Raw genomic sequence first — 24,750 nt, forward strand, 5'->3', positions numbered from 1 at the left:
ATAAAACCCCGACCACGACAGTGTGTACGCGATATTAAAGGTATGGAAAGGATTACTCAGGCGAATACCGGAGAACTGAACACATCCGTATAATGTAATAAAGTATATGTAATATAGCAGAGCAACAAAAATCAAGACATAAAACACACACATATATATATATATATATATATATATATATATATATATATATATATATATATATACATAATACCGTAACTATAAGCCTCATGACCGACACAACAGTGCACATACATACTAGAATGGAGGAGGTTGTATCTGTCACTACTGACCCGTATAATACAAGAAAAATCATTGATTAAATCCAATAATAGATCATTAAACTGGAAAGAAGACCAAAAAATACAATGGATAAAAATAAACGGCGCAGAGTGATCTCCATACAGCTCAATAGTAATCTAATAATAATAATAATAATAATAATAATAATCTCGTCCCATCGCCTTCCTCTGACGTCTCCCGCTCACCTCTTTTACCTCCCAGGCCGGGCCCCATTTTATACATAAATATAGAAGTAAATAAAACCTATAATAATTCCTATACCATGCCCTCGCTCCCATATATAACACATATCATATATATACACATATAACTCCATTCAATGACTTGTCTTTGCAGTAAATAATCGCTGACCCCTCCGATCTGATCTGGAGGTGACGGCCGGAAATATTAGCTTTAGGGAAATGCGACTTATTATCCGACACGACTGGAAGGAATTTTTTTCCTAAACTTTTTTTTTTTTAAGTTGGATCTGAATGTTGTAAATGATAATAAAAATGGAAAATCCTTCAAAGAATGATTTCGTCCTTGTGATGTGTTTTCGGACTGGAGAATAAAATTTCTATCTGTGTGACCTGAGTGGACGCGTTTTGGTCCGGACTTGGAGAACTTTATGTCTAATATTGTATTTTTTTCTTTTTGCCCCTCGCCGTGTATCGCCGGTTTATTCGCCACCTTGCGCAGCGTTTCGGACAGATAATTCACCTCTCTGCCTTTACTAGTCTGCAATACAACCCAACTCGCTCAGGCAATAAAAGGTATCGCTTGCCTGTAATTTTCTCCCCGGGCTCATTAACTAATTAACTAACCGTGGAGCGATTCCAGGAGACGTTTCAGCCGTCCGGGCAACGTTTATAAAGTGAGTTGTGGCCAAATTCGGGAATCAGTCGCGTGTTGACAGGGATAAAGATTCGCTATGACATCACAGGGAAGCTCAATGGGAGACGTTCAATGAAATCTAATTTATCCCGAGAAGCAAACACGGAGATAAGACGTCTCGGGATCGCCACATCCGGGCTCCTGTAACTTTGGCGGGTTTGGACTTTTTGCCTCTGGGTTGCCGAGAAGATCTCTGAGCAAATATTAGTTCTTTGTCATCTGTTTAACTTGCTGAGGGCTATTATATCTACACTGCACGGTATACGCAATCACTATTAATATTCACTTTGTACAAGTCACAAAAGCTCGGCCAGCTGCAGAGGCCACCAATTCATCAAAGGTCCCGGCAGCCCGGCACGTCCCTTTCTGTATTCAAGCCTATAGAATTCCATGACACAGATTGCATTGCAAGGCAATCACAGACCTGACACAATCGGACTTGTCCCTTGTCTTCTACCCCTTTTCAATTCTCTCACTTCCCTACAACTCATCGGAGTGAAGTGCTCGTTGCGTCTACTCACCCACACACTCGTTGGCCTCTCTCGCTGTTGCTCGTTGCCAAGGTCTGTCGTAGTGGAAAGGTTTGCAGCGGTCACACTCGGGTCCTGCCGTGTTGTGCTTGCAGTCGCACACCAGGTTGTCGTCTCTGTCCTTGACGCATCTCGAGGCATGTCCATTGCACTTGCAACGACCCCCGACTTGAAGGTCGGAAACGGCATAAAAGTAAGAGTCTCTGGCCAATTCGGAATCGTCTTCATTCTCATCCCCAAATGTGTGAAGACGACTGAACACCACCTTAATGTCCGTAGCTGTCACCCAATCTTGGAGGACCGGGGAGTTGTCAAAGTCATGTGCGGAGGGTCTACCATCCAAGGTGCTGAAGGCTATCAAGCCTCCGGAGAGAGGGTGCATATCTGTATGCGAGTCGGTGCAGATGGCCTCCTGCTCGTTCTGCTTAGTAATGACGGCTTTATTGGGTTTGTTGTACATTTTTCGACATTGCGTCGAGTAGAACTGGAACGGTACCCAAGATTTCCCATAGTCCATAGACTTGAATATTGCCATAGATTCCGGCCTTGGAGAACAGAACTGGAGGCTCACGTAAGTCACCTCAAACTTTTTCCCCAGGGATAGTGTCAGGGTGACATTATGAGGATATTGGATGTAGTTCTCCGACTGCCAACAGGTGAGATTGTGGGGGTTGTTGAGATCGGTGAGGAAGGAGGGTGGGTGAGCTTTTTTAGGATCCGAGGCATTGCAAAAATGGCAGTTCCTGAATCTATCCTCCCCTTTCTCGGTCACCACACAATACCTCGATGGGTTCTTTCCACAGGTGCTGGACACTTTGACTTCCTTCCCGAAAGCTGAGTTGACAAAGTCCGGGATACATCTCCTAGGGTTCCCGTTCTCGTCGTAGCATGGGTCAGGCTGCGTCGTCTGGATGGAAAACATATTCATCCCATACCCTCCTCTACTTTCTTGTGCGGTGCAGGACAAAGAAACTAGCACGAACAGCAAAAAGTGCCCTCTCAGCATCATCTTCGAGTCCGCTTAACCCTGCCTTGACCACAGATCCTTCCACTGGCCTGTACTCCTAGCAAAAGTGAAGGCAAACACAGAAAGAAGAAAAAAAATAATATCAAATATTTTAGTCACCTAGGAGTTACTAAAAACAGATGGTAAAAATAGCTGAAATAGACTAGCAACCAAAATCAAACAGAGATGACATCACTTAGCAGAAAGGATCCAAAAGAAGGAGAAAAAACCTTACAAATTCAAAGACATCCTGCAAAAAGCGAGAGTGATATAAAACTAGGCTCGAGGACCACATGGGAGTCCTATGCAATATAAAACAAGGCTCGGGGACCACATGGAAGTCCTATGCAATACAGAAGAAGGCTGGGGGCTAAAAAATAGCTCTAAAAACACAAGCGGGGCGTATCGGAGGGCTTTGGGTGCAGATACAAATGTTACACCTTCTTTTGCTACAGTGAAGGTTTCTTACCTAGCATTCTGCAATTAAAGAAATTATAGGAAAAAATTCACTACCTTAGAATAAAATGGTGCAAAAAAGGGGGGAAAAAAAGCTCAAAAAGTAAAAGTCGTGCAATAAAAAAATAGGAATTGAGGCTGCAAGTTTGGAAGGCGGTCAGGGCAGGCTGTGCAGCATGGGGCGACTGAGGATGAGGAGAAGAGTCAGTCAATCTGCAGAGTGAATCCTCACATCCTTCTGCACAGATGAGAAGTTTGAGGTGACTGTCTTTCCCTGTCTTGCTATAGAAAGTGAATGAAGCTCTCAGACTGTTTGGCTTGAGGTCATCTCAAGGAATGACATTGCATTAGGGGGAATTACAACGACACCCACTGGTAGAAGAACATTGGGCAGGGGAGGCTGCGAGCAACTGATTCACATGCAGAAGAAGAGGAGGGGAGAGGAGGTGAAGAAAGAAGGGGGGGATAGAGGCAGGGAGCAGAGTAAAGGGAGGCTTGTCTTAGCCAAGGGAAAGTGTGAGACAGAAGGGGACAGGGAGAGCCTGCAGATAAGGTGAGCACCAAAAGTAAGGAGGTCAACTGCAATCTGCAAAGAAACAGGGAAGAGAAGGTGAGGCTGAGGAGTGATGGGGAGACGGAGGAGGCTGAAGAGGGAGAAGGCTCACTGCACAATATTAGGCAAGGAGTTGTGGGGTATGTAGCAGCAGAATGTCTTGGGAGACCTGTTGAGGAGCAGAGATTGCCGGCACGTCTTACCAGGAGCTGTAACTATCTGAGGAGAGGCCGTGTGTGTCTTGGTAGAGGCTGCATGGACAGAGGTGAAGGCTGAGGCTGCTGCTCTTCATGGTGTCTATAGGGTTGTGTTCTGCATTTCCTGCATGGATATGAGGAGGTGTCAATCTCCGGGGCTGGGGGCTGATTCTTGCAATGAGACTGTCTGGCTGGAGGGATCTTAAGCAGGGTCTGTCTTGACAGTAAATGAAGTTGTATGTAAGTGCTGACAGGTGGTAAGAGAGTGCCTGGTATGAGAGATGTCACGTCCTTACAGTGATTGATGGGAGACTGCAGGAGATATAGGATTGTCTATGGTCGGAGAGACTGCGAAGAAGTGAGAGTGTCTGAGAGTGTCCTGCAAGAGACAGACAGCAGTCTCACCTGCACCGAGAGACAGCACGGATCTGGGACTGCCATGACTGAGTGACAGCGATACAGAGTCTGTCCGTGTATGTTAGGGGGCGCTCTAGTCTATAAAACACAACTAATGGCCATTTACCCGCCTGTACAATATGCCACAATGGTTAAAGGGCAATTACATACAAAAGTGAAAATCGCCCCATGTGATCATGTTCCTATTCTAGCCTATAGGGGGCAGTATTACAGTATTTAAAGATGGTGGAGGAAAGATATCCAGAATGGTGTCTTGTCCAACCACTGAATGGGCTGCAAAAGTGACAACCACTTCCCTTCCTGACCCAGCAGAGGGCGACAAAGAGAAATCACCCCCCGGGGTATGAAGCTGTAAGTGCCCAAAATAGTAACCCAACAAGATAACATGCATGACCTGGGAAAGATGGAGTATAGGATGGTGATAAGCCTTATCCTGTATGGTGGCCAATACCGGGGTACTGGAGGGGGTACAGATATTTGAGGTCTGACCCTTCCATATATCGTTCTATACACTCCCTGCACGTCTTGGTGCATTGGAATAACCTGTGACCTTTACCCCGGCCGCTGACCTCCATGACTGTACTGACCATACAGAAGCAATGTATAGAGCGCCTGCACTATACGCACACTACTGCCCCCCGCTGGAGATGACACCTATATTCTCTGGGATGGAGGGGTCCTGCCTAACCCTACAAGGCGCAGCAGGTCGTATATTTAGGTTATTTTTTGACCCCAGCCATTACATTAGTCCACATTGGCCCCTACATGTTCGCTGACACCGATGGATGAACAATCTTTACTGGAACGTTCCATCAAGAAAAAAGTGAAAATCTCTCGCGGGAATTAAAGAGCTTTCCTCCAACGACAAGAGGAAAATGACAAACATGAAAGACGTCTCTGCAGATGGTGAGGGCGCGACAACTACAATAATGGTCATTGTTACAGGTCACCTGATGGCGGTTTTGGGTGAATCATCCAAAAGAGACAAAGTGTAGAATAGAGTGTAGGGAGCCTGACAACCTCTAGGATAGACTATAAGGAGCCTGACAACCCCTAGGATAGAGTGTAGGGAGCCTGACAACCCCTAGGATAGAGTGTAGGGAGCCTGACAACCCCTAGGATAGAGTGTAGGGAGCCTGACAACCTCTAGGATAGAGTGTAGGGGGCCTGACAACCCCTAGGATAGAGTGTAGGGAGCCTGACAACCTCTAGGATAGAGTGTAGGGAGCCTGACAACCCCTAGGATAGAGTGTAGGGAGCCTGACAACCCCTAGGATAGACTATAAGGAGCCTGACAACCCCTAGGATAGAGTGTAGGGAGCCTGACAACCTCTAGGATAGACTATAAGGAGCCTGACAACCCCTAGGATAGAGTGTAGGGAGCCTGACAACCCCTAGGATACAGTGTAGGGAGCCTGACAACCCCTAGGATAGACTATAAGGAGCCTGACAACCCCTAGGATAGAGTGTAGGGAGCCTGACAACCCCTAGGATAGACTATAAGGAGCCTGACAACCCCTAGGATAGACTATAAGGAGCCTGACAACCCCTAGGATAGAGTGTAGGGAGCCTGACAACCTCTAGGATAGAGTGTAGGGAGCCTGACAACCCCTAGGATAGACTATAGGGAACCTGACAACCTCTAGGATAGAGTGTAGGGAGCCTGACAACCCCTAGGATAGAGTGTAGGGGGCCTGACAACCCCTAGGATAGAGTGTAGGGGGCCTGACAACCCCTAGGATAGAGTGTAGGGAGCCTGACAACCTCTAGGATAGAGTGTAGGGGGCCTGACAACCCCTAGGATAGAGTGTAGGGAGCCTGACAACCTCTAGGATAGAGTGTAGGGAGCCTGACAACCCCTAGGATAGACTATAGGGAACCTGACAACCTCTAGGATAGAGTGTAGGGAGCCTGACAACCCCTAGGATAGAGTGTAGGGAGCCTGACAACCTCTAGGATAGAGTGTAGGGGGCCTGACAACCCCTAGGATAGAGTGTAGGGAGCCTGACAACCTCTAGGATAGAGTGTAGGGAGCCTGACAACCCCTAGGATAGAGTGTAGGGAGCCTGACAACCCCTAGGATAGAGTGTAGGGAGCCTGACAACCTCTAGGATAGACTATAAGGAGCCTGACAACCCCTAGGATAGAGTGTAGGGAGCCTGACAACCTCTAGGATAGACTATAAGGAGCCTGACAACCCCTAGGATAGAGTGTAGGGAGCCTGACAACCCCTAGGATAGAGTGTAGGGAGCCTGACAACCCCTAGGATAGACTATAAGGAGCCTGACAACCCCTAGGATAGAGTGTAGGGAGCCTGACAACCCCTAGGATAGATTGCAGGGCTCCTGACTATCCTCAGGGCAGAATATAGGGAGCCTCTCCATCCCTAGGACACTATATAGAACCTTTCCCCCTCCCCAGGAGATGATAGGGAGTTTCTCCATCATGGCCGGAGTGGTAATAAGGACATTTCTGAGACACCTGGTAGAAGTGAATACATTCTTATAGAAAATCATATATTTCCTTGTGAGAAAGTAACTTGGCCTATCAATAAGTAGAAGTGTCTGCCGGGATTAGGTCTGTAACAAGTAAGACAGACGAGCGCTGCAGACTATGATGGCGCTATATAAGTGTGTCCGTGAGCTACGGATTCCCTTCTCCTCCTCCTCGGCTCTGGGATGTTCTAGGCTCTGGGATGTCTCTGTCCTGGGATGTCTCTGTCCTGGGAGAGTCTTACAGATATTTGTACCTGGGGAAATAGACTTACAAATTCCTGACATAATTGTGACCACTACTGACATGTCTCAGACCTCAGAAGTCTCATCGGAGAAGCAGCCGACCTTCCCTCCTGGTCTGTAATAGACTGCGGCCGTCCATCCTGTGGGGTCGGACACTTGGACCCCATCAGTATATGGTCTGTGGGGTTGGACACTTGGACCCATCAGTATATGGTCTGTGGGGTTGGACACTTGGACCCCATCACTATATGGTCTGTCAGGTCTGACACTTGGACCCATCAGTATATGGTCTGTGGGGTTGGACACTTGGACCCATCAGTATATGGTCTGTCAGGTCTGACACTTGGACCCATCAGTATATGGTCTGTGGGGTTGGACACTTGGACCCCATCAGTATATGGTCTGTGGGGTTGGACACATCAGTATATGGTCTGTCAGGTCTGACACTTGGACCCATCAGCATATGGTCTGTGGGGTCGGACACTTGGACCCCATCAGTATATGGTCTGTGGGGTTGGACACTTGGACCCCATCAGTATATGGTCTGTCAGGTCTGACACTTGGACCCATCAGTATATGGTCTGTAGGGTCGGACACTTGGACCCCATCAGTATATGGTCTGTGGGTTCGGACACTTGGACCCCATCAGTATATGGTCTGTGGGATCTGACACTTGGACCCCATCAGTATATGGTCTGTGGGGTTGGACACTTGGACCCCATCAGTATATGGTCTGTGGGTTCGGACACTTGGACCCCATCAGTATATGGTCTGTGGGATCTGACACTTGGACCCCATCAGTATATGGTCTGTGGGATCTGACACTTGGACCCCATCAGTATATGGTCTGTGGGTTCGGACACTTGGACCCCATCAGTATATGGTCTGTGGGATCTGACACTTGGACCCCATCAGTATATGGTCTGTGGGGTTGGACACTTGGACCCCATCACTATATGGTCTGTGGGTTCGGACACTTGGACCCCATCAGTATATGGTCTGTGGGATCTGACACTTGGACCCCATCAGTATATGGTCTGTGGGGTTGGACACTTGGACCCCATCAGTATATGGTCTGTGGGATCTGACACTTGGACCCCATCAGTATATGGTCTGTGGGTTCGGACACTTGGACCCCATCAGTATATGGTCTGTGGGTTCGGACACTTGGACCCCATCAGTATATGGTCTGTGGGATCTGACACTTGGACCCCATCAGTATATGGTCTGTGGGATCTGACACTTGGACCCCATCAGTATATGGTCTGTGGGGTCGGACACTTGGACCCCGCAAACATCAATGACCTGAGACAACCCCTTCAGTTATACGCTGGGGTAGCTATAGGGGGTGCGGAGATAACAAATACTATTGGGCTCTGGAGCCTCAGGTGACCCCAATCCCTCTCTAAACATCAGAGAACATTGGCATCATAGATATCTCACGGTAAATGACGGCCCCATTATATATAGCATTGAGCAGGAGCATACACCACATACATGGCGCGTGAGTCCAACCGGCGCGTCATTGTCTGTTTTGCATATTTGTTTCTGGAATAAATCAGATAAGTCGGGATTCATGAAGATAATACATAAATCTGAGCGACTAAATGAAAGCAGACACTTCAGAGCTGAGATAACTGGGCTGACAATGCTCCGGGATCGATATGTGGCGGATTTTTTGCAGGATTTTACAGTAGCAGCGCCAAATCTCATCCATGTACCGCAAGAAAACAATCAGCATGGAGACCGGATGAGAAGGCGGAAAAAGCCCCCTACCCTAAATCTACCAGTGTGAATGGATGCATAGATGACGTTCTAGCTCTCAGCAATGTTCGGGGGAAGGGGGGCATTAAATCCCAAATAATCCAATCCAAAATTATGCTAATGATGTAACAATCACCTTCAGTCCTAATTGGGCAGCACATTCATGAGGGAGGTGACGAGACTCCCTGCCAGTCATAGTCATTAGGTCATCCATGTATCAGACCAATCTACTGACTACGATGGGACCCGCCGACCATCTAACGTGTATAAATGCTCCGGACCCCCCCCCTGACACTACATATTGGGGAAGGACTGGACACCTCTAGGAGACCCCTGGCAGTGCCTGATTCCCCTCTCTCAGGTCAGGACACGGGCACTGCTCAGGGTGTGTGAAGGGGTCGGGTAATACAGCGTATGGCTGACATTACTGATGATGGTACAGTCGCCATTACATCTGCTTGTAGGATTTATGTTCTCCCCATGTTTGGTGGGTTTACTCCCAATACTCCGATTGTCTCCCACACTCCAAAGACTTCCTGATACAGAATGTGCATTGTGAGCCCTGTATGGGACGGCGGCCACAATCTCTGCAGAATATGATGGTGCCATATATGTAAGTGACATAAGCAGAGTAATAGGTGACATCTGCCATATATACCGCCCTGTCTATACATAGATCAGACATAACGGGGGCTCAGAGAAGGACCAAAATGATGACATTAACTCTGCCAAATAAATGCAACTTCCAATCTCTGTAAATGGATTCCAGAACATTTGTATCAGGGTTTCCACAAATTCTCCTGGATATGTCACTAGCACAAGAAGGAGGCAGCACGATGAATGATTCTATCCGCAAGAGATGAGAGACGTCAGGAGCCGAATACAGAACACAGGTGAGTATGAGGACCCCGCACTAAAGAGGTGCGCAGCAGCTGAGGGATACCATAGCCTGACTATAACTATTGCTAAATATTATTTGGGTAGCTCAATGGATGATGCCAAAGCACAACATAAAAACTACAGAAGTCAGAGCGCCACCAAGAGGACTGTGCTGTACAATGCAGCAATGAAAAACTACCAGCATAGTACAGGATAATGACAGGCTGATACTTGGGGTACAGGATAATGACAGGCTGATACTTGGGGTACAGGATAATGACAGGCTGATACTTGGGGTACAGGATAATGACAGGCTGATACTTGGGGTACAGGATAATGACAGGCTGATACTTGGGGTACAGGATAATGACAGGCTGATACTTGGGGTACAGGATAATGACAGGCTGATACTTGGGGTACAGGATAATGACAGGCTGATACTTGGGGTACAGGATAATGACAGGCTGATACTTGGGGTACAGGATAATGACAGGCTGATACTTGGGGTACAGGATAATGACAGGCTGATACTTGGGGTACAGGGTAATGACAGGCTGATACTTGGGGTACAGGATAATGACAGGCTGATACTTGGGGTACAGGATAATGACAGGCTGATACTTGGGGTACAGGATAATGACAGGCTGATACTTGGGGTACAGGATAATGACAGGCTGATACTTGGGGTACAGGATAATGACAGACTAATACTTGGGGTACAGGATAATGACAGGCTGATACTTGGGGTACAGGATAATGACAGACTAATACTTGGGGTACAGGATAATGACAGGCTGATACTCGGGGTACAGGATAATGACAGGCTAATACTTGGGGTACAGGATAATGACAGACTAATACTTGGGGTACAGGATAATGACAGGCTGATACTTGGGGTACAGGATAATGACAGGCTGATACTCGGGGTACAGGATAGTGACAGGCTGATACTTGGGGTACAGGATAATGACAGGCTGATACTTGGGGTACAGGATAATGACAGGCTGATACTTGGGGTACAGGATAATGACAGGCTGACACTTGGAGTACAGGATAATGACAGGCTGATACTTGGGGTACAGGATAATGACAGGCTGATACTTGGGGTACAGGATAATGACAGGCTGATACTGGGGTACAGGGTAATGACAGGCTGATACTGGGGCAGTGAGGTGCTGACACTCGGGGTACAGGGCAGTGAGCTGCTGACACTCGGGGTACAGGGCAGTGAGGTGCTGACACTCGGGGTACAGGGCAGTGAGGTGCTGACACTCGGGGTACAGGGCAGTGTGGTGCTGACACTCGGGGTACAGGGCAGTGAGGTGCTGACACTCGGGGTACAGGGCAGTGAGGTGCTGACACTCGGGGTACAGGGCAGTGAGGTGCTGACACTCGGGGTACATGGCAGTGAGGTGCTGACACTCGGGGTACAGGGCAGTGAGGTGCTGACACTCGGGGTACAGGGCAGTGAGGTGTTGACACTCGGGGTACAGGGCAGTGAGGTGCTGACACTCGGGGTACAGGGCAGTGAGGTGCTGACACTCGGGGTACAGGGCAGTGAGGTGCTGACACTCGGGGTACAGGGCAGTGAGGTGCTGACACTCGGGGTACAGGGCAGTGAGGTGCTGACACTCGGGGTACAGGGCAGTGAGGTGCTGACACTCGGGGTACAGGGCAGTGAGGTGCTGACACTCGGGGTACATGGCAGTGAGGTGCTGACACTCGGGGTACAGGGCAGTGAGGTGCTGACACTCGGGGTACAGGGCAGTGAGGTGCTGACACTCGGGGTACAGGGCAGTGAGGTGCTGACACTCGGGGTCTCTGGGATAGGATAAGATTGTGCCGCTGCCATTTCTGTTTGTCCAACAAGTTTTCCTTTTCCCATTCTTTCTGCAGCCGTTTCAGCACACGAGGGGTTAATGCGGCTGAATTGAGGCGTAAACAGAAAGTGTTGCCGGATTTGAGTTTTCCTTTTATTTTTGTCCCCCCGTCAGTCTCTTTGTGCTCTCCCCTATCCCGGAGAAGATTGATCGAAGACCTTTCAAAACACCTTTACAAATCCCGACCTTATCAGAGGATCTGGGAAGACTTTGAAATCCTTCGCGCACATGCAGGCGAAGAAAACAGCGCCCGGGGACAAGAGAGAGGGGGAGAAATGAAAAGTTCTGCGGCACTCGGCACCCAAACACCTTTTTGAGTCCATTTTCTCAGCCCTTCTCCCTCATTAGCGGGTCAGTCCTATTTCCACACGGCTCTTCCATACAATCTGTCAGTCAGGGCCCGCAGACTATAATCAGCCGTAAGGGGGGGAGAGGAGAACAAACAAGCGCTGGATCATTTGGAAATGGGGTCTATGCTAATGTGCCCCCTCTCCTTTCTGGAGGGCTGCCCCTGCCAAATTCCTAAACACTGAGCTGTGAAAAAAAAATCCTTTAGCTGTTGCAAATCGAATTAGTGTCTGATTAATCTGCTCCCAGCTTTGGTAAAGCGCTGGGGTGTCTTTGGCAAGTGCAGGGTCCACCCCCTCCCCCGCACTAATTCCCCCCTCCTGCCCCCTCTGCTCTTAGCAGGACGCCCCATTCACACAGACAGGTCACTGCAGGATGAATTTGTTAAACCGCTGCTGCGAAACAGCTTATAAAACCCCTTAATGATCTGGAAACCTCCTGCCGGGGCTCGTGGAATGGGGGGGGGGGGGCACCATGTATCCAAATGAAGCATTTTTTGTCAGTGATGTCACAATGTTGCAGATGATTCCTAAATATCCTGCAAAATCGTTCATGTATAGAGATGGGGGCTATGGAGGGGGTAACGTAGTGACGGACAGGACCTGGCCAAAGATAGGAGAAACCTATACATATCTATAGGAGGAATCTATACATATCTATAGGGGAAATCTATACATATCTATAGGAGGAATCTATACACATCTATAGGAGGAACCTATACATATCTATAGGAGGAACCTATACACATCTATAGGGGAAATCTATACATATCTATAGGAGGAACCTATACATATCTATAGGAGGAATCTATACATAGCTATAGGGGGAATCTATACATATCTATAGGAGGAATCCATACATATTTATAGGGGGAATCTATACATATCTATAGGAGGAACCTATACACATCTATAGGAGGAATCTATACATATCTATAGGGGGAACCTATACATATCTATAGGGGGATCTATACATATCTATAGGGGGAATCTATACACATCTATAGGGGAAATCTATACATATCTATAGGAGGAAACTATACATATCTATAGGAGGAATCTATACATAGCTATAGGGGGAATCTATACATATCTATAGGAGGAATCCATACATATTTATAGGAGGAATCTATACATATCTATAGGAGGAACCTATACACATCTATAGGAGAAATCTATACATATCTATAGGGGGAACCTATACATATCTATAGGAGGAATCTATACATAGCTATAGGGGGAATCTATACATATCTATAGGAGGAATCCATACATATTTATAGGAGGAATCTATACATAGCTATAGGGGGAACCTATACATATCTATAGGAGGAATCTATACATATCTATAGGAGGAAACTATACATATCTATAGGAGGAATCTATACATAGCTATAGGGGGAATCTATACATATCTATAGGAGGAATCCATACATATTTATAGGAGGAATCTATACATATCTATAGGAGGAACCTATACACATCTATAGGAGAAATCTATACATATCTATAGGGGGAACCTATACATATCTATAGGAGGAATCTATACATAGCTATAGGGGGAATCTATACATATCTATAGGAGGAATCCATACATATTTATAGGAGGAATCTATACATATCTATAGGAGGAACCTATACACATCTATAGGAGGAATCTATACATATCTATAGGGGGAACCTATACATATCTATAGGGGGATCTATACATATCTATAGGGGGAATCTATACACATCTATAGGGGAAATCTATACATATCTATAGGAGGAAACTATACATATCTATAGGGGGATCTATACATATCTATAGGAGGATTCCATACATATTTATAGGAGGAATCTATACATATCTATAGGGGGAATCTATACATATCTATAGGAGGAATCTATACATATCTATAGGGGGAATCTATACACATCTATAGGGGAAATCTATACATATCTATAGGGGGATCTATACATATCTATAGGGGGAATCCATACATATTTATAGGAGGAATCTATACATATCTATAGGGGGAATCTATACATATCTATAGGAGGAATCTATACATATCTATAGGCAGAATCTATACATATCTATAGGAGGAATCCATACATATCTATAGGAGGAATCTATACATATCTATAGGAGGAATCTATACATATCTATAGGAGGAATCCATACATATCTATAGGAGGAATCTATACATATCTATAAGGGGAATCTATACACATCTATAGGGGAAATCTATACATATCTATAGGGGGGATCTATACATATCTATACGAGGAATCTATACATATCTATAGGAGGAAACTATACATATCTATAGGGGGATCTATACATATCTATAGGGGGATTCCATACATATTTATAGGAGGAATCTATACATATCTATAGGGGGAATCTATACATATCTATAGGAGGAATCTATACATATCTATAGGGGGAATCTATACACATCTATAGGGGAAATCTATACATATCTATAGGGGGATCTATACATATCTATAGGGGGAATCCATACATATTTATAGGAGGAATCTATACATATCTATAGGGGGAATCTATACATATCTATAGGAGGAATCTATACATATCTATAGGCAGAATCTATACATATCTATAGGAGGAATCCATACATATCTATAGGAGGAATCTATACATATCTATAGGAGGAATCTATACATATCTATAGGAGGAATCCATACATATCTATAGGAGGAATCTATACATATCTATAAGGGGAATCTATACACATCTATAGGGGAAATCTATACATATCTATAGGGGGAATCTATACATATCTATACGAGGAATCTATACATATCTATAAGGGGAATCTATACACATCTATAGGGGAAATCTATACATATCTATAGGGGGAATCTATACATATCTATACGAGGAATCTATACATATCTATAGGAGGAATCTATACATATCTATACCTACATACAGCACCCTGCAATGTCCAGAGATAGGAGGAATTTATACATATCTATAGGGGGAATCTATACATATCTATACGAGGAATCTATACATATCTATAGGAGGAATCTATACACATCTATAGGTAAAATCTATACATATCTATAGGGGGAATCTATACATATCTATACGAGGAATCTATACATATCTATAGGAGGAATCTATACATATCTATAGGAGGAATCTATACATATCTATAAGGGGGATCTATACACATCTATAGGGGAAATCTATACATATGTATAGGAGGAATCTATACATATCTATAGGAGGAATCTATACATATCTATAGGAGGAATCTATACACATCTATAGGTAAAATCTATACATATCTATAGGGGGAATCTATACATATCTATACGAGGAATCTATACATATCTATAGGAGGAATCTATACATATCTATAGGAGGAATCTATACATATCTATAGGGGAAATCTATACATATCTATAGGGGGAATCTATACATATCTATATGAGGAATCTATACATATCTATAGGAGGAATCTATACATATCTATACCTACATACAGCACCCTGCAATGTCCAGAGATAGAGGAATCTATACCGATATATCTATACCTACATACAGGACCTTCTGTCTACCTGCAGCCTGCGTACCGGCCGTTCCTTCCATAAATTGTGCTGAATCTGTGTGTACCGGGTAGAAAGTGACTATAACATGTGAGCTAGAATCCACGTGATCTCCTCTAGAGATTGAACTGATCAGGGACATAGCGAAGGATGAGCGGAGGGGCCGCGGTGATAGAAGAGGTCAGTTTGGGGTCTTGGCTCGGGCGCACTGGATTACTTTATCACCGTACACACAAGTTTCATTTATTGAACTTAGAATGAGTTTGGCCTTTACTATGAGAACAAGCCGACCCTTCCAGGGGGATATGGAGTCTTATCTTCAAATGACAACCTGGATGAGGAGTGAATAGGTTTCCTTTCCAATCCCTCACAGCTTCTGCTCAAAATGTCCCCTATTTCATGGATTTGTTCAATCATGGAGTCTGCCCTGAACCCCGGATTACTGCGCCATCCTTATCTCTGCCAGATATTGGGGGAAGTAGCAGATGTGTCTTCAGAGAGTCAGAAACTTGGATATAGTTAGACAAGCCAAAATCTCCACTAGTGTCGGCTGTCTGATGTCACGTATGTATATAGGTGGAGGAAATAAAGAATTAAATATATATAGTTACATGGGTTGGTCTGTCAAAAGCTACACCCCAGAATATACACCAGAAGGGGAAAGCTACACCCCAGAATATACACCAGAAAGTGAAAGCTACACCCCAGAATATACACCAGAAGGGGAAAGCTACACCCCAGAATATACACCAGAAAGTGAAAGCTACACCCCAGAATATACACCAGAAGGTGAAAGCCACACCCCAGAATATACACCAGAAGGTGAAAGCTACACGACAGAATATACACCAGGTGAAAGCTACACCCCAGAATATACACCAGAAGGTGAAAGCTACACCCCAGAATATACACCAGAAGGTGAAAGCCACACCCCAGAATATACACCAGAAGATGAAAGCTACACGACAGAATATACACCAGGTGAAAGCTACACCCCAGAATATACACCAGAAGGTGAAAGCTACGCCCCAGAGTATACACCAGAAGGTGAAAGCTACACCCCAGAATATACACCAGAAGGTGAAAGCTACACCCCAGAATATACACCAGAAGGTGAAAGCTACACCCCAGAATATACACCAGAAGGTGAAAGCTACACGACAGAATATACACCAGGTGAAAGCTACACCCCAGAATATACACCAGAAGGTGAAAGCTACACCCCAGAATATACACCAGAAGGTGAAAGCTATACCCCAGAATATACACCAGAAGGTGAAAGCTACACCCCAGAGTATACACCAGAAGGTGAAAGCTACACCCCAGAATATACACCAGAAGGTGAAAGCTACACACCAGAATATAGACCAGAAAGTGAAAGCTACACCCCAGAATATACACCAGAAGGTGAAAGCTACACTCCAGAATATACACCAGAAGGTGAAAGCTACACCCCAGAATATACACCAGAAGGTGAAAGCTACACCCCAGAATATACACCAGAAGGTGAAAGCTACACCCCAGAATATACACCAGAAGGTGAAAGCTACGCCCCAGAATATACACCAGAAGGTGAAAGCTACACCCCAGAATATACACCAGAAGGTGAAAGCTACACCCCAGAATATACACCAGAAGGTGAACGCTACACCCCAGAATATACACCAGAAGGTGAAAGCTACACCCCAGAATATACACCAGAAGGTGAAAGCTACACCCCAGAATATACACCAGAAGGTGAAAGCTACACCCCAGAATATACACCAGAAGGTGAAAGCTACACCCCAGAATATACACCAGAAGGTGAAAGCTATACCCAGAATATACACCAGAAGGTGAAAGCTACACCCCAGAATATACACCAGAAGGTGAAAGCTACGCCCCAGAATATACACCAGAAGGTGAAAGCTACACCCCAGAATATACACCAGAAGGTGAAAGCTACACCCCAGAATATACACCAGAAGGTGAAAGCTACACCCCAGAATATACACCAGAAGGTGAAAGCTACACCCCAGAATATACACCGGAAGGTGAAAGCTACACCCCAGAATATACACCAGAAGGTGAAAGCTATACCCAGAATATACACCGGAAGGTGAAAGCTACACCCCAGAATATACACCAGAAGGTGAAAGCTACACCCCAGAATATACACCAGAAGGTGAAAGCTACACCCCAGAATATACACCGGAAGGTGAAAGCTACACCCCAGAATATACATCCAAAGGTGAAAGCTATACCCAGAATATACACCGGAAGGTGAAAGCTACACCCCAGAATATACACCGGAAGGTGAAAGCTACACCCCAGTATATACACCAGAAGGTGAAAGCTACACCCCAGAATATACACCAGAAGGTGAAAGATACACCCCAGAATATACACCGGAAGGTGAAAGCTACACCCCAGAATATACACCGGAAGGTGAAAGCTACACCCCAGAATTTACATCCAAAGGTGAAAGCTACGCCCCAGAATATACACCGGAAGGTGAAAGCTACACCCCAGTATATACACCAGAAGGTGAAAGCTACACCCCAGAATATACACCGGAAGGTGAAAGCTACACCCCAGAATATACACCGGAAGGTGAAAGCTACACCCCAGAATATACATCCAAAGGTGAAAGCTATACCCAGAATATACACCAGAAGGTGAAAGCTACACCCCAGAATATACACCGGAAGGTGAAAGCTACACCCCAGTATATACACCAGAAGGTGAAAGCTACACCCCAGAATATACACCAGAAGGTGAAAGCTACACCCCAGAATATACACCGGAAGGTGAAAGCTACACCCCAGAATATACACCGGAAGGTGAAAGCTACACCCCAGAATATACATCCAAAGGTGAAAGCTATACCCAGAATATACACCAGAAGGTGAAAGCTACACCCCAGAATATACACCAGAAGGTGAAAGCTACACCCCAGAATATACATCCAAAGGTGAAAGCTATACCCAGAATATACACCAGAAGGTGAAAGCTACACCCCAGAATATACACCGGAAGGTGAAAGCTACACCCCAGAATATACACCAGAAGGTGAAAGCTACACCCCAGAATATACACCAGAAGGTGAAAGCTACACCCAGAATATTGGCATTGGCACATTGGTAACATTCCGGATTGTGGATATTTTTTTCATTATCATCAAAGTGACCAGAGCATTGTCTTGTGGAGACTTCCAGTTGGATCCAGTATGGATCTCTGCCGCCATACTTATGTATTACAAGACCTTATGAAGATGATTTGCACATTTTGGGTTTTCTTAGCTAAAACTAAAATATAAAAAAGTGAGGAGTAAAGCGAGCACAGCGACCCTCCAAAGGATCCGGACAATGTGTGACCAATAGGCTGCTAGTTTAGGACATGTCCACCCTATATGAAGTGGGGTTCCCAAATCAGAGCTGCAGGGTAAATGTGCTGCATCCTCATAGACAATAATTGTATTCTGTGCAATGTCTTACTTGCTTTCACAGCTGCTGCCTGACATTGAGTTGTGCTGTGCGGTCCCTGAGTCTTTCTTGTACTATCTGTTGTGCTGTCTCTTCCCTGGTCCAGTGTTTGCTGAGATTATTTGGATGTAGTAGGACAGACTCCACTACCCTAATAGAGAGCGATCATATAAAGCTTGTCATATCCTCCAGGTCCCGACACCTGAGAGCTGTGTAATAATGGATATGACTTGTGGTGACGCTGCAGGGACATACTGCACTTGTAACTTCGGTCTCATACAGATTGTGTGCCGTCATCTTGTGGTCGGGTGACCTTTGAGACAAACAGAAAACCAAAGTCCCCCCCTCTTTGACCTTTATGTTTGTACTTATCAGGACACACTGGTCTCTTCTGTCCATAGACATTTGGGGCAGATCTATTTTGCCTTGTGCACCAGATTTCTAGCGCACACAATTCTTTGCACCATTCATAGTAATATGCAAAAAAATTGTGACTTTTTTAATTCGGTGCCACCTTCACCACTTTCCAGAAAAGAAGGCAAAGGTGTGCAAGGGACGTGGCCATCAGCCCTGTCAGATCTATCATGGCTCCTGCGGAGGTGCACGGCCCCGCAGAGAGCTAATCATTTATAAGACGTTTCGGCATAAGTGACGCACACCCTTCCCCAACACCTGTGTTACCAACACCAGTCTCCATAAATCTTCCCTATTGTTGCAGAAATCTTGTGGTTTGTTGCAAACAGAAGCCATGCTACCAGGTTCTCTTCAGGCTGGGGCCCCACGTTGCAGAGACGCAGCTTTTTTTGCTGCAGATTTTGCTGTGGTTTTTTGAGTCAAAGCCAAGACTGTCTACAAAAGGAACGGGAAACTTATTGGAAGGTCTTACACTTCTACTTCTGCTCAATCTACTCCATACTTTGGCTCAAAAAACCGCAGCCAAATCTGCAACAAAAAAAGCTGTGTTTCCGCAATGTGGGGCCTTACCCTTAGAAAGACTTTCCCCTGACAACCCTTCCACACAAGTACTTCCGTCTTTTTCTATTTGTCCTGTTTTGAATTGCGTATATAACATGATATCCGAGTCCTATAAAGTCAGAGATGTAGTAATTGGGTTTATATCATCTCTCTGCACCCTGCGGAGTCTTACCTATTGTCCTGAGTGTTTTCTACTTGTGAATAATCTTCCTTACTGGACTTGGAGGGTTCGGAAATGTCCAATAATTCTTCCAAAGCAGATATCCAGCAATAATTGCTTCTCTAAAATCATTGCTAATGCTTTTCCTCCTTGGCATTGTGTTAAAACATATCTGAAGGCCCCAGGTCAGCAAACTGCCAAAACTTCTGCTGTTATAGAGGTGGTCTCAATAAGTCTGGGGTATTTGATCAGCAGCCCCTGTCTTGTTGTTACCCTTCCTATAACATGGTGTGAAGTGGAGAGGGGTATAGTGTGGGAGAACCACTATTTTTCCCCCAGACTGTTGCAGTATGCACAGTTTAGCTTGTAGGTCCCGGACTGGAGTAAAGTTCGGGTCAGTCCTGCAGGGCAATCCATTCCAGGCTTGGAAACCGACCAGCAGAGCTCTGTAAGTAGCACAGGTGTGCTGGTTAGTCAGAGAAAGAGAAGAGAGACTGAAAGACTGACACAGCCAACCAGCCTGAGAAAGCTCTGCCAAAAGGACGCTGTTAAAGGGCCGGGTATGTGTACCCCTTGTTTACTTGTGAACCCTGTTTGTTAGGAGGTCAGCGGTAGGCTGATCCCCTGGTTAGTGATGGAAGAACTCGTTTAGTAAGCCGCCGGAGAGGCGTAGGTCTTTATTTTCATTTGTTTGTTCTGACATGCTGAGCTGCTGAGTAGCACAACCTGTACCTGCAAGCTTGTCTGCTGCAATAAAGACTGCTGCTGGGAAAGAAACCAGAGCTTCTGAATCCCCCGTACACCACAATGGGCACTCATAACTGTGTACATGATCATCACTCCATTCACTCTTACTGCCCAGCAGTCCTGGGAGTCCCATAGAAGGGAATGGCAAGGTGCTCATGCTTGTGGACTATTGTTCTGTTTACATGGGGCAAGTGGGGGGCACTTGTGGACCCCTGTTGTGTGATCCTGGGAGTCCCAGGGCTTCATATCAAACACTTATTCCCTACCCTATGGGGAACAACTGTGATAAGAAAAACCTCTAATCTAATTCTATTACAAATAAATATTGGACCATAAGACGACATAAATGGAAGTGATCGGCCGCACTGTCATCTTATGTAATAGCCGTGTAATATAGACAGCAACAGCGCCACCTACAGGGAGGGAAGAGTCTGGGCAAGTAATAACATGAAATAACACCATGAGATAAAACTCTGCCTGATACTGAGAGGTAAAGAGGACGAAACCGTGACCTGTACCCCAAGTATCAGCCTGTCATTATCATGTACCCCAAGTATCAGCATGTCATTATCCTGTACCCCAAGTATCAGCCTGTCATTACACTGTACCCCAAGTATCAGCCTGTCACTATCCTGTACCCCAAGTATCAGCCTGTCATTATCCTGTACCCCAAGTATCAGCCTGTCATTATCCTGTACCCCAAGTATCAGCCTGTCATTACCCTGTACCCCGAGTATCAGCCTGTCATTATCCTGTACCCCGAGTATCAGCCTGTCATTACCCTGTACCCCGAGTATCAGCCTGTCATTATCCTGTACCCCGAGTATCAGCCTGTCATTATCCTGTACCCCGAGTATCAGCCTGTCATTATCCTGTACCCCAAGTATCAGCCTGTCATTATCCTGTACCCCAAGTATCAGCCTGTCATTATCCTGTACCCCGAGTATCAGCCTGTCATTATCCTGTACCCCGAGTATCAGCCTGTCATTATCCTGTACCCCAAGTATCATCCTGTCATTATCCTGTACCCCGAGTATCAGCCTGTCATTATCCTGTACCCCAAGTATCAGCCTGTCCCTATCCTGTACCCCAAGTATCAGCCTGTCATTATCCTGTACCCCAAGTATCAGCCTGTCATTATCCTGTACCCCAAGTATCAGCCTGTCATTATCCTGTACCCCAAGTATCAGCCTGTCATTGTCCTGTACCCCAAGTATCAGCCTGTCATTGTCCTGTACCCCAAGTATCAGCCTGTCATTATCCTGTACCCCAAGTATCAGCCTGTCATTATCCTGTACCCCAAGTATCAGCCTGTCATTATCCTGTACCCCAAGTGTCAGCCTGTCATTATCCTGTACCCCAAGTATCAGCCTGTCATTACCCTGTACCCCAAGTATCAGCCTGTCATTATCCTGTACCCCGAGTATGTTTGTCACTGTCCTGTACCCCGCACATCACTGCGGCACACTTATATCGCGGTGGCCCTAGTATACATGTGACGGCCGGATTCCTCGCTCGGCCCCGTCTTATTTCCCAGCATTGCCGCCTTCTCGCAGGTTTATTTTGCAGGAGTCGTCACCAGTGTCCGCCGTATATTCCCGCAGGCTCCACATAATAGAATCTAAATATATTCCAATGGCAGCTCCGGCTTCTTAGTCCCAGCGCTTAGTTATAAGAGGGCGGCGGGGAAGGGGTTACTCGGCATGGGGTCACCCCCACAGCCCGCGCTTTGTCTCTTTAGACGTCAGGCACTACAATTTTAATTAATTGCCGCTCCTCTGAATCAGCGACATGACGAGTGGGCAGCGACCGCTGAGAGGTGGGGGAGGCTCGCCATTATCCCACCCCCCATTTATAGCCAGGCCTGTTACTGAAACAAATGCCTCATTGGGGGGCTTCTAATCTGTATTTTACACTTTCTTTTCCTAATTAGTCCTTCTTGTAATAAGGAGGCCACAAAAGAAACTGGATTTGGCTCCGATGCCTGAGAAGGAACAGAGGCGGCGATAGAGGTTTAGGCTTGGCGCGGGTGAAATGTCTCCAGATATGTCATTAAAGGTTCTTAATTAATCGGCCTCGTTAATTCACGGCCTTTATTTAAGGGAAGCTATGAAAGAACGGATGTAAGATATGGAAGGACGAACGTGTAAGAGGGGAGTTCTTCCTAAAACTTCTCCTAAAGTCTTACAAATAACACTGCCATTGAGTGATAACCAAGATGGCGGCCACGATGGCTCCCGCAGGGGTTGGTTTGCTGCTTTGACGGACTCCAGATTGACAAATCTGCCCGGTTAATAGGGGTTGGGGGGCAGTAACATCACGTCCATTGGTCACGTGGTCATTCCAATGAATGGGGCTGAGCTGCAGTACCAAGCACAGCCACTATGTACTGTAAGGCGCTGTCCCTGACAACCCCTCTAACCTCAGCTCTACGTGTTGTCAGCACCCCGGGCGCTTGCCCCAGTTGTCTCACTGACTGTGTAATCCCCCCCACTAGTTGTATTCTGCAGGGACGATGCACTTTGGCCTCCGGGGTCCCCCCATACACACACTGGGGATAATGTGATGACGGATTTCCATGTACACACAGATTAGTATTTGGCGTGGTTGTGTTACCGCTGCGCAGCGATGGCCTCGCACCGGACTGGTGTCAGAGATCGCACCGACCACAGCGACACCTGCTGATCACTTGTGGTTATTACACAACAGATTACCCGGGTACAATTTTGATCAGCGATGCCAGAAATGTCTTGGTGTGTGCACAGACCTGCAGAACATCTTGGCCCTCTCCTCTTCTATTAACCCTTTGTAATCCTGAATCAATAATCCGTCCCTGGTCTGGAGGAGGCGACCCCTATAGACGACCCCTATAGACGGATTCGCTTATTGCTATTGATCGTGACTGAGGTTGCTCTTCAAGGGCAATTTGGAAAATTATATATTGATTTAATCTACACAGAAACTCAATTAGCTTGTGCATTCATTTATATACGACTGTGCATCCTATACTCCAGAGCTGTATTCACAATGCTGCGGGCTTCAGAGCTGAAATCTCCCAACATTGTCTGCAAAGAGTTTGCTCTTTTGATCAAAAATTTTGTAAAATCTGGGTGCCCGTGCCCTATAGGCGCTCAGACAGGACACGAGTGATGTGTAGCACTGGTAGATTTTGTATATTGCGGTCTTACAAGTGCTGCCATATGGATTCGGCACAGGTTGGCGGTGTAGTATCAGCCCTGCCAGAACAAACCTCCCAACGACTCGTATACCTGACATGGTCGGTGAAAGGTGACACGACAGAGCAAGTTCTTGCCCTGGCATAACCTAAACACCCCCCGGCAGCTGGTGCAGGGTCCTACCCAATAAGTGGCCCCATGATACAACACCAAGGGGCCACAACCACAGCTCCACTTACACACGCCAAGAAACACCGGCGACTGACACATCACATTACAGCGTCTTCACACGGAGCTACAGGACATTGGATCGACCCCAGGACATGACTATACGGGGGCAGCCGATCCGTCATATGGCGAGGGGCGCGGTAAGTGACCACCAGCTAGAGCTCGACCCTCTCACATACGGAGCTGAAAGGGGGAAAAGGGGTTTGGTACAAATGTCCTGACCAAATCCAGGACGGACTATTCTCTCTCCATCTGTACAAAGGCTCAGGCTCGCTCCATATATCAATGGGGTTTACCGGCCCAAACTTGGCTCAGCTGAACAGAATGGCCGTGTTTGGGCCGGTAATGTGACCACAGACAGAGAGTCCCAATGTACAACTGGCCATATTGACAATCCTAATGCACCTGAGCTATGAGGAGGTCGAAGCATTGTCATACCCTGCCGGCGCAGAAATCATCAAGACTGGTATATCATATGCTGGTCTTG

At 46.1% G+C, this 24,750-nt stretch overlaps 1 protein-coding gene across 1 annotated transcript in view; it reads right to left on the reverse strand.

Moving 5' to 3' along the window:
• Positions 1–24,750, reverse strand: part of NTN1 (netrin 1) — a 197,644-nt gene that overhangs the window by 117,946 nt on the left and 54,948 nt on the right. The window contains exon 3 of the mRNA XM_075279300.1: positions 1,701–2,773. Coding sequence (XP_075135401.1) covers positions 1,701–2,718 — 1,018 coding nt within the window. The 5' untranslated portion in view covers positions 2,719–2,773. The remainder of the gene's footprint in view (positions 1–1,700; positions 2,774–24,750) is intronic.

Source organism: Leptodactylus fuscus, chromosome 6 (assembly GCF_031893055.1).
Source record: "Leptodactylus fuscus isolate aLepFus1 chromosome 6, aLepFus1.hap2, whole genome shotgun sequence".
Taxonomy (NCBI): Eukaryota; Metazoa; Chordata; class Amphibia; order Anura; family Leptodactylidae; genus Leptodactylus; species Leptodactylus fuscus.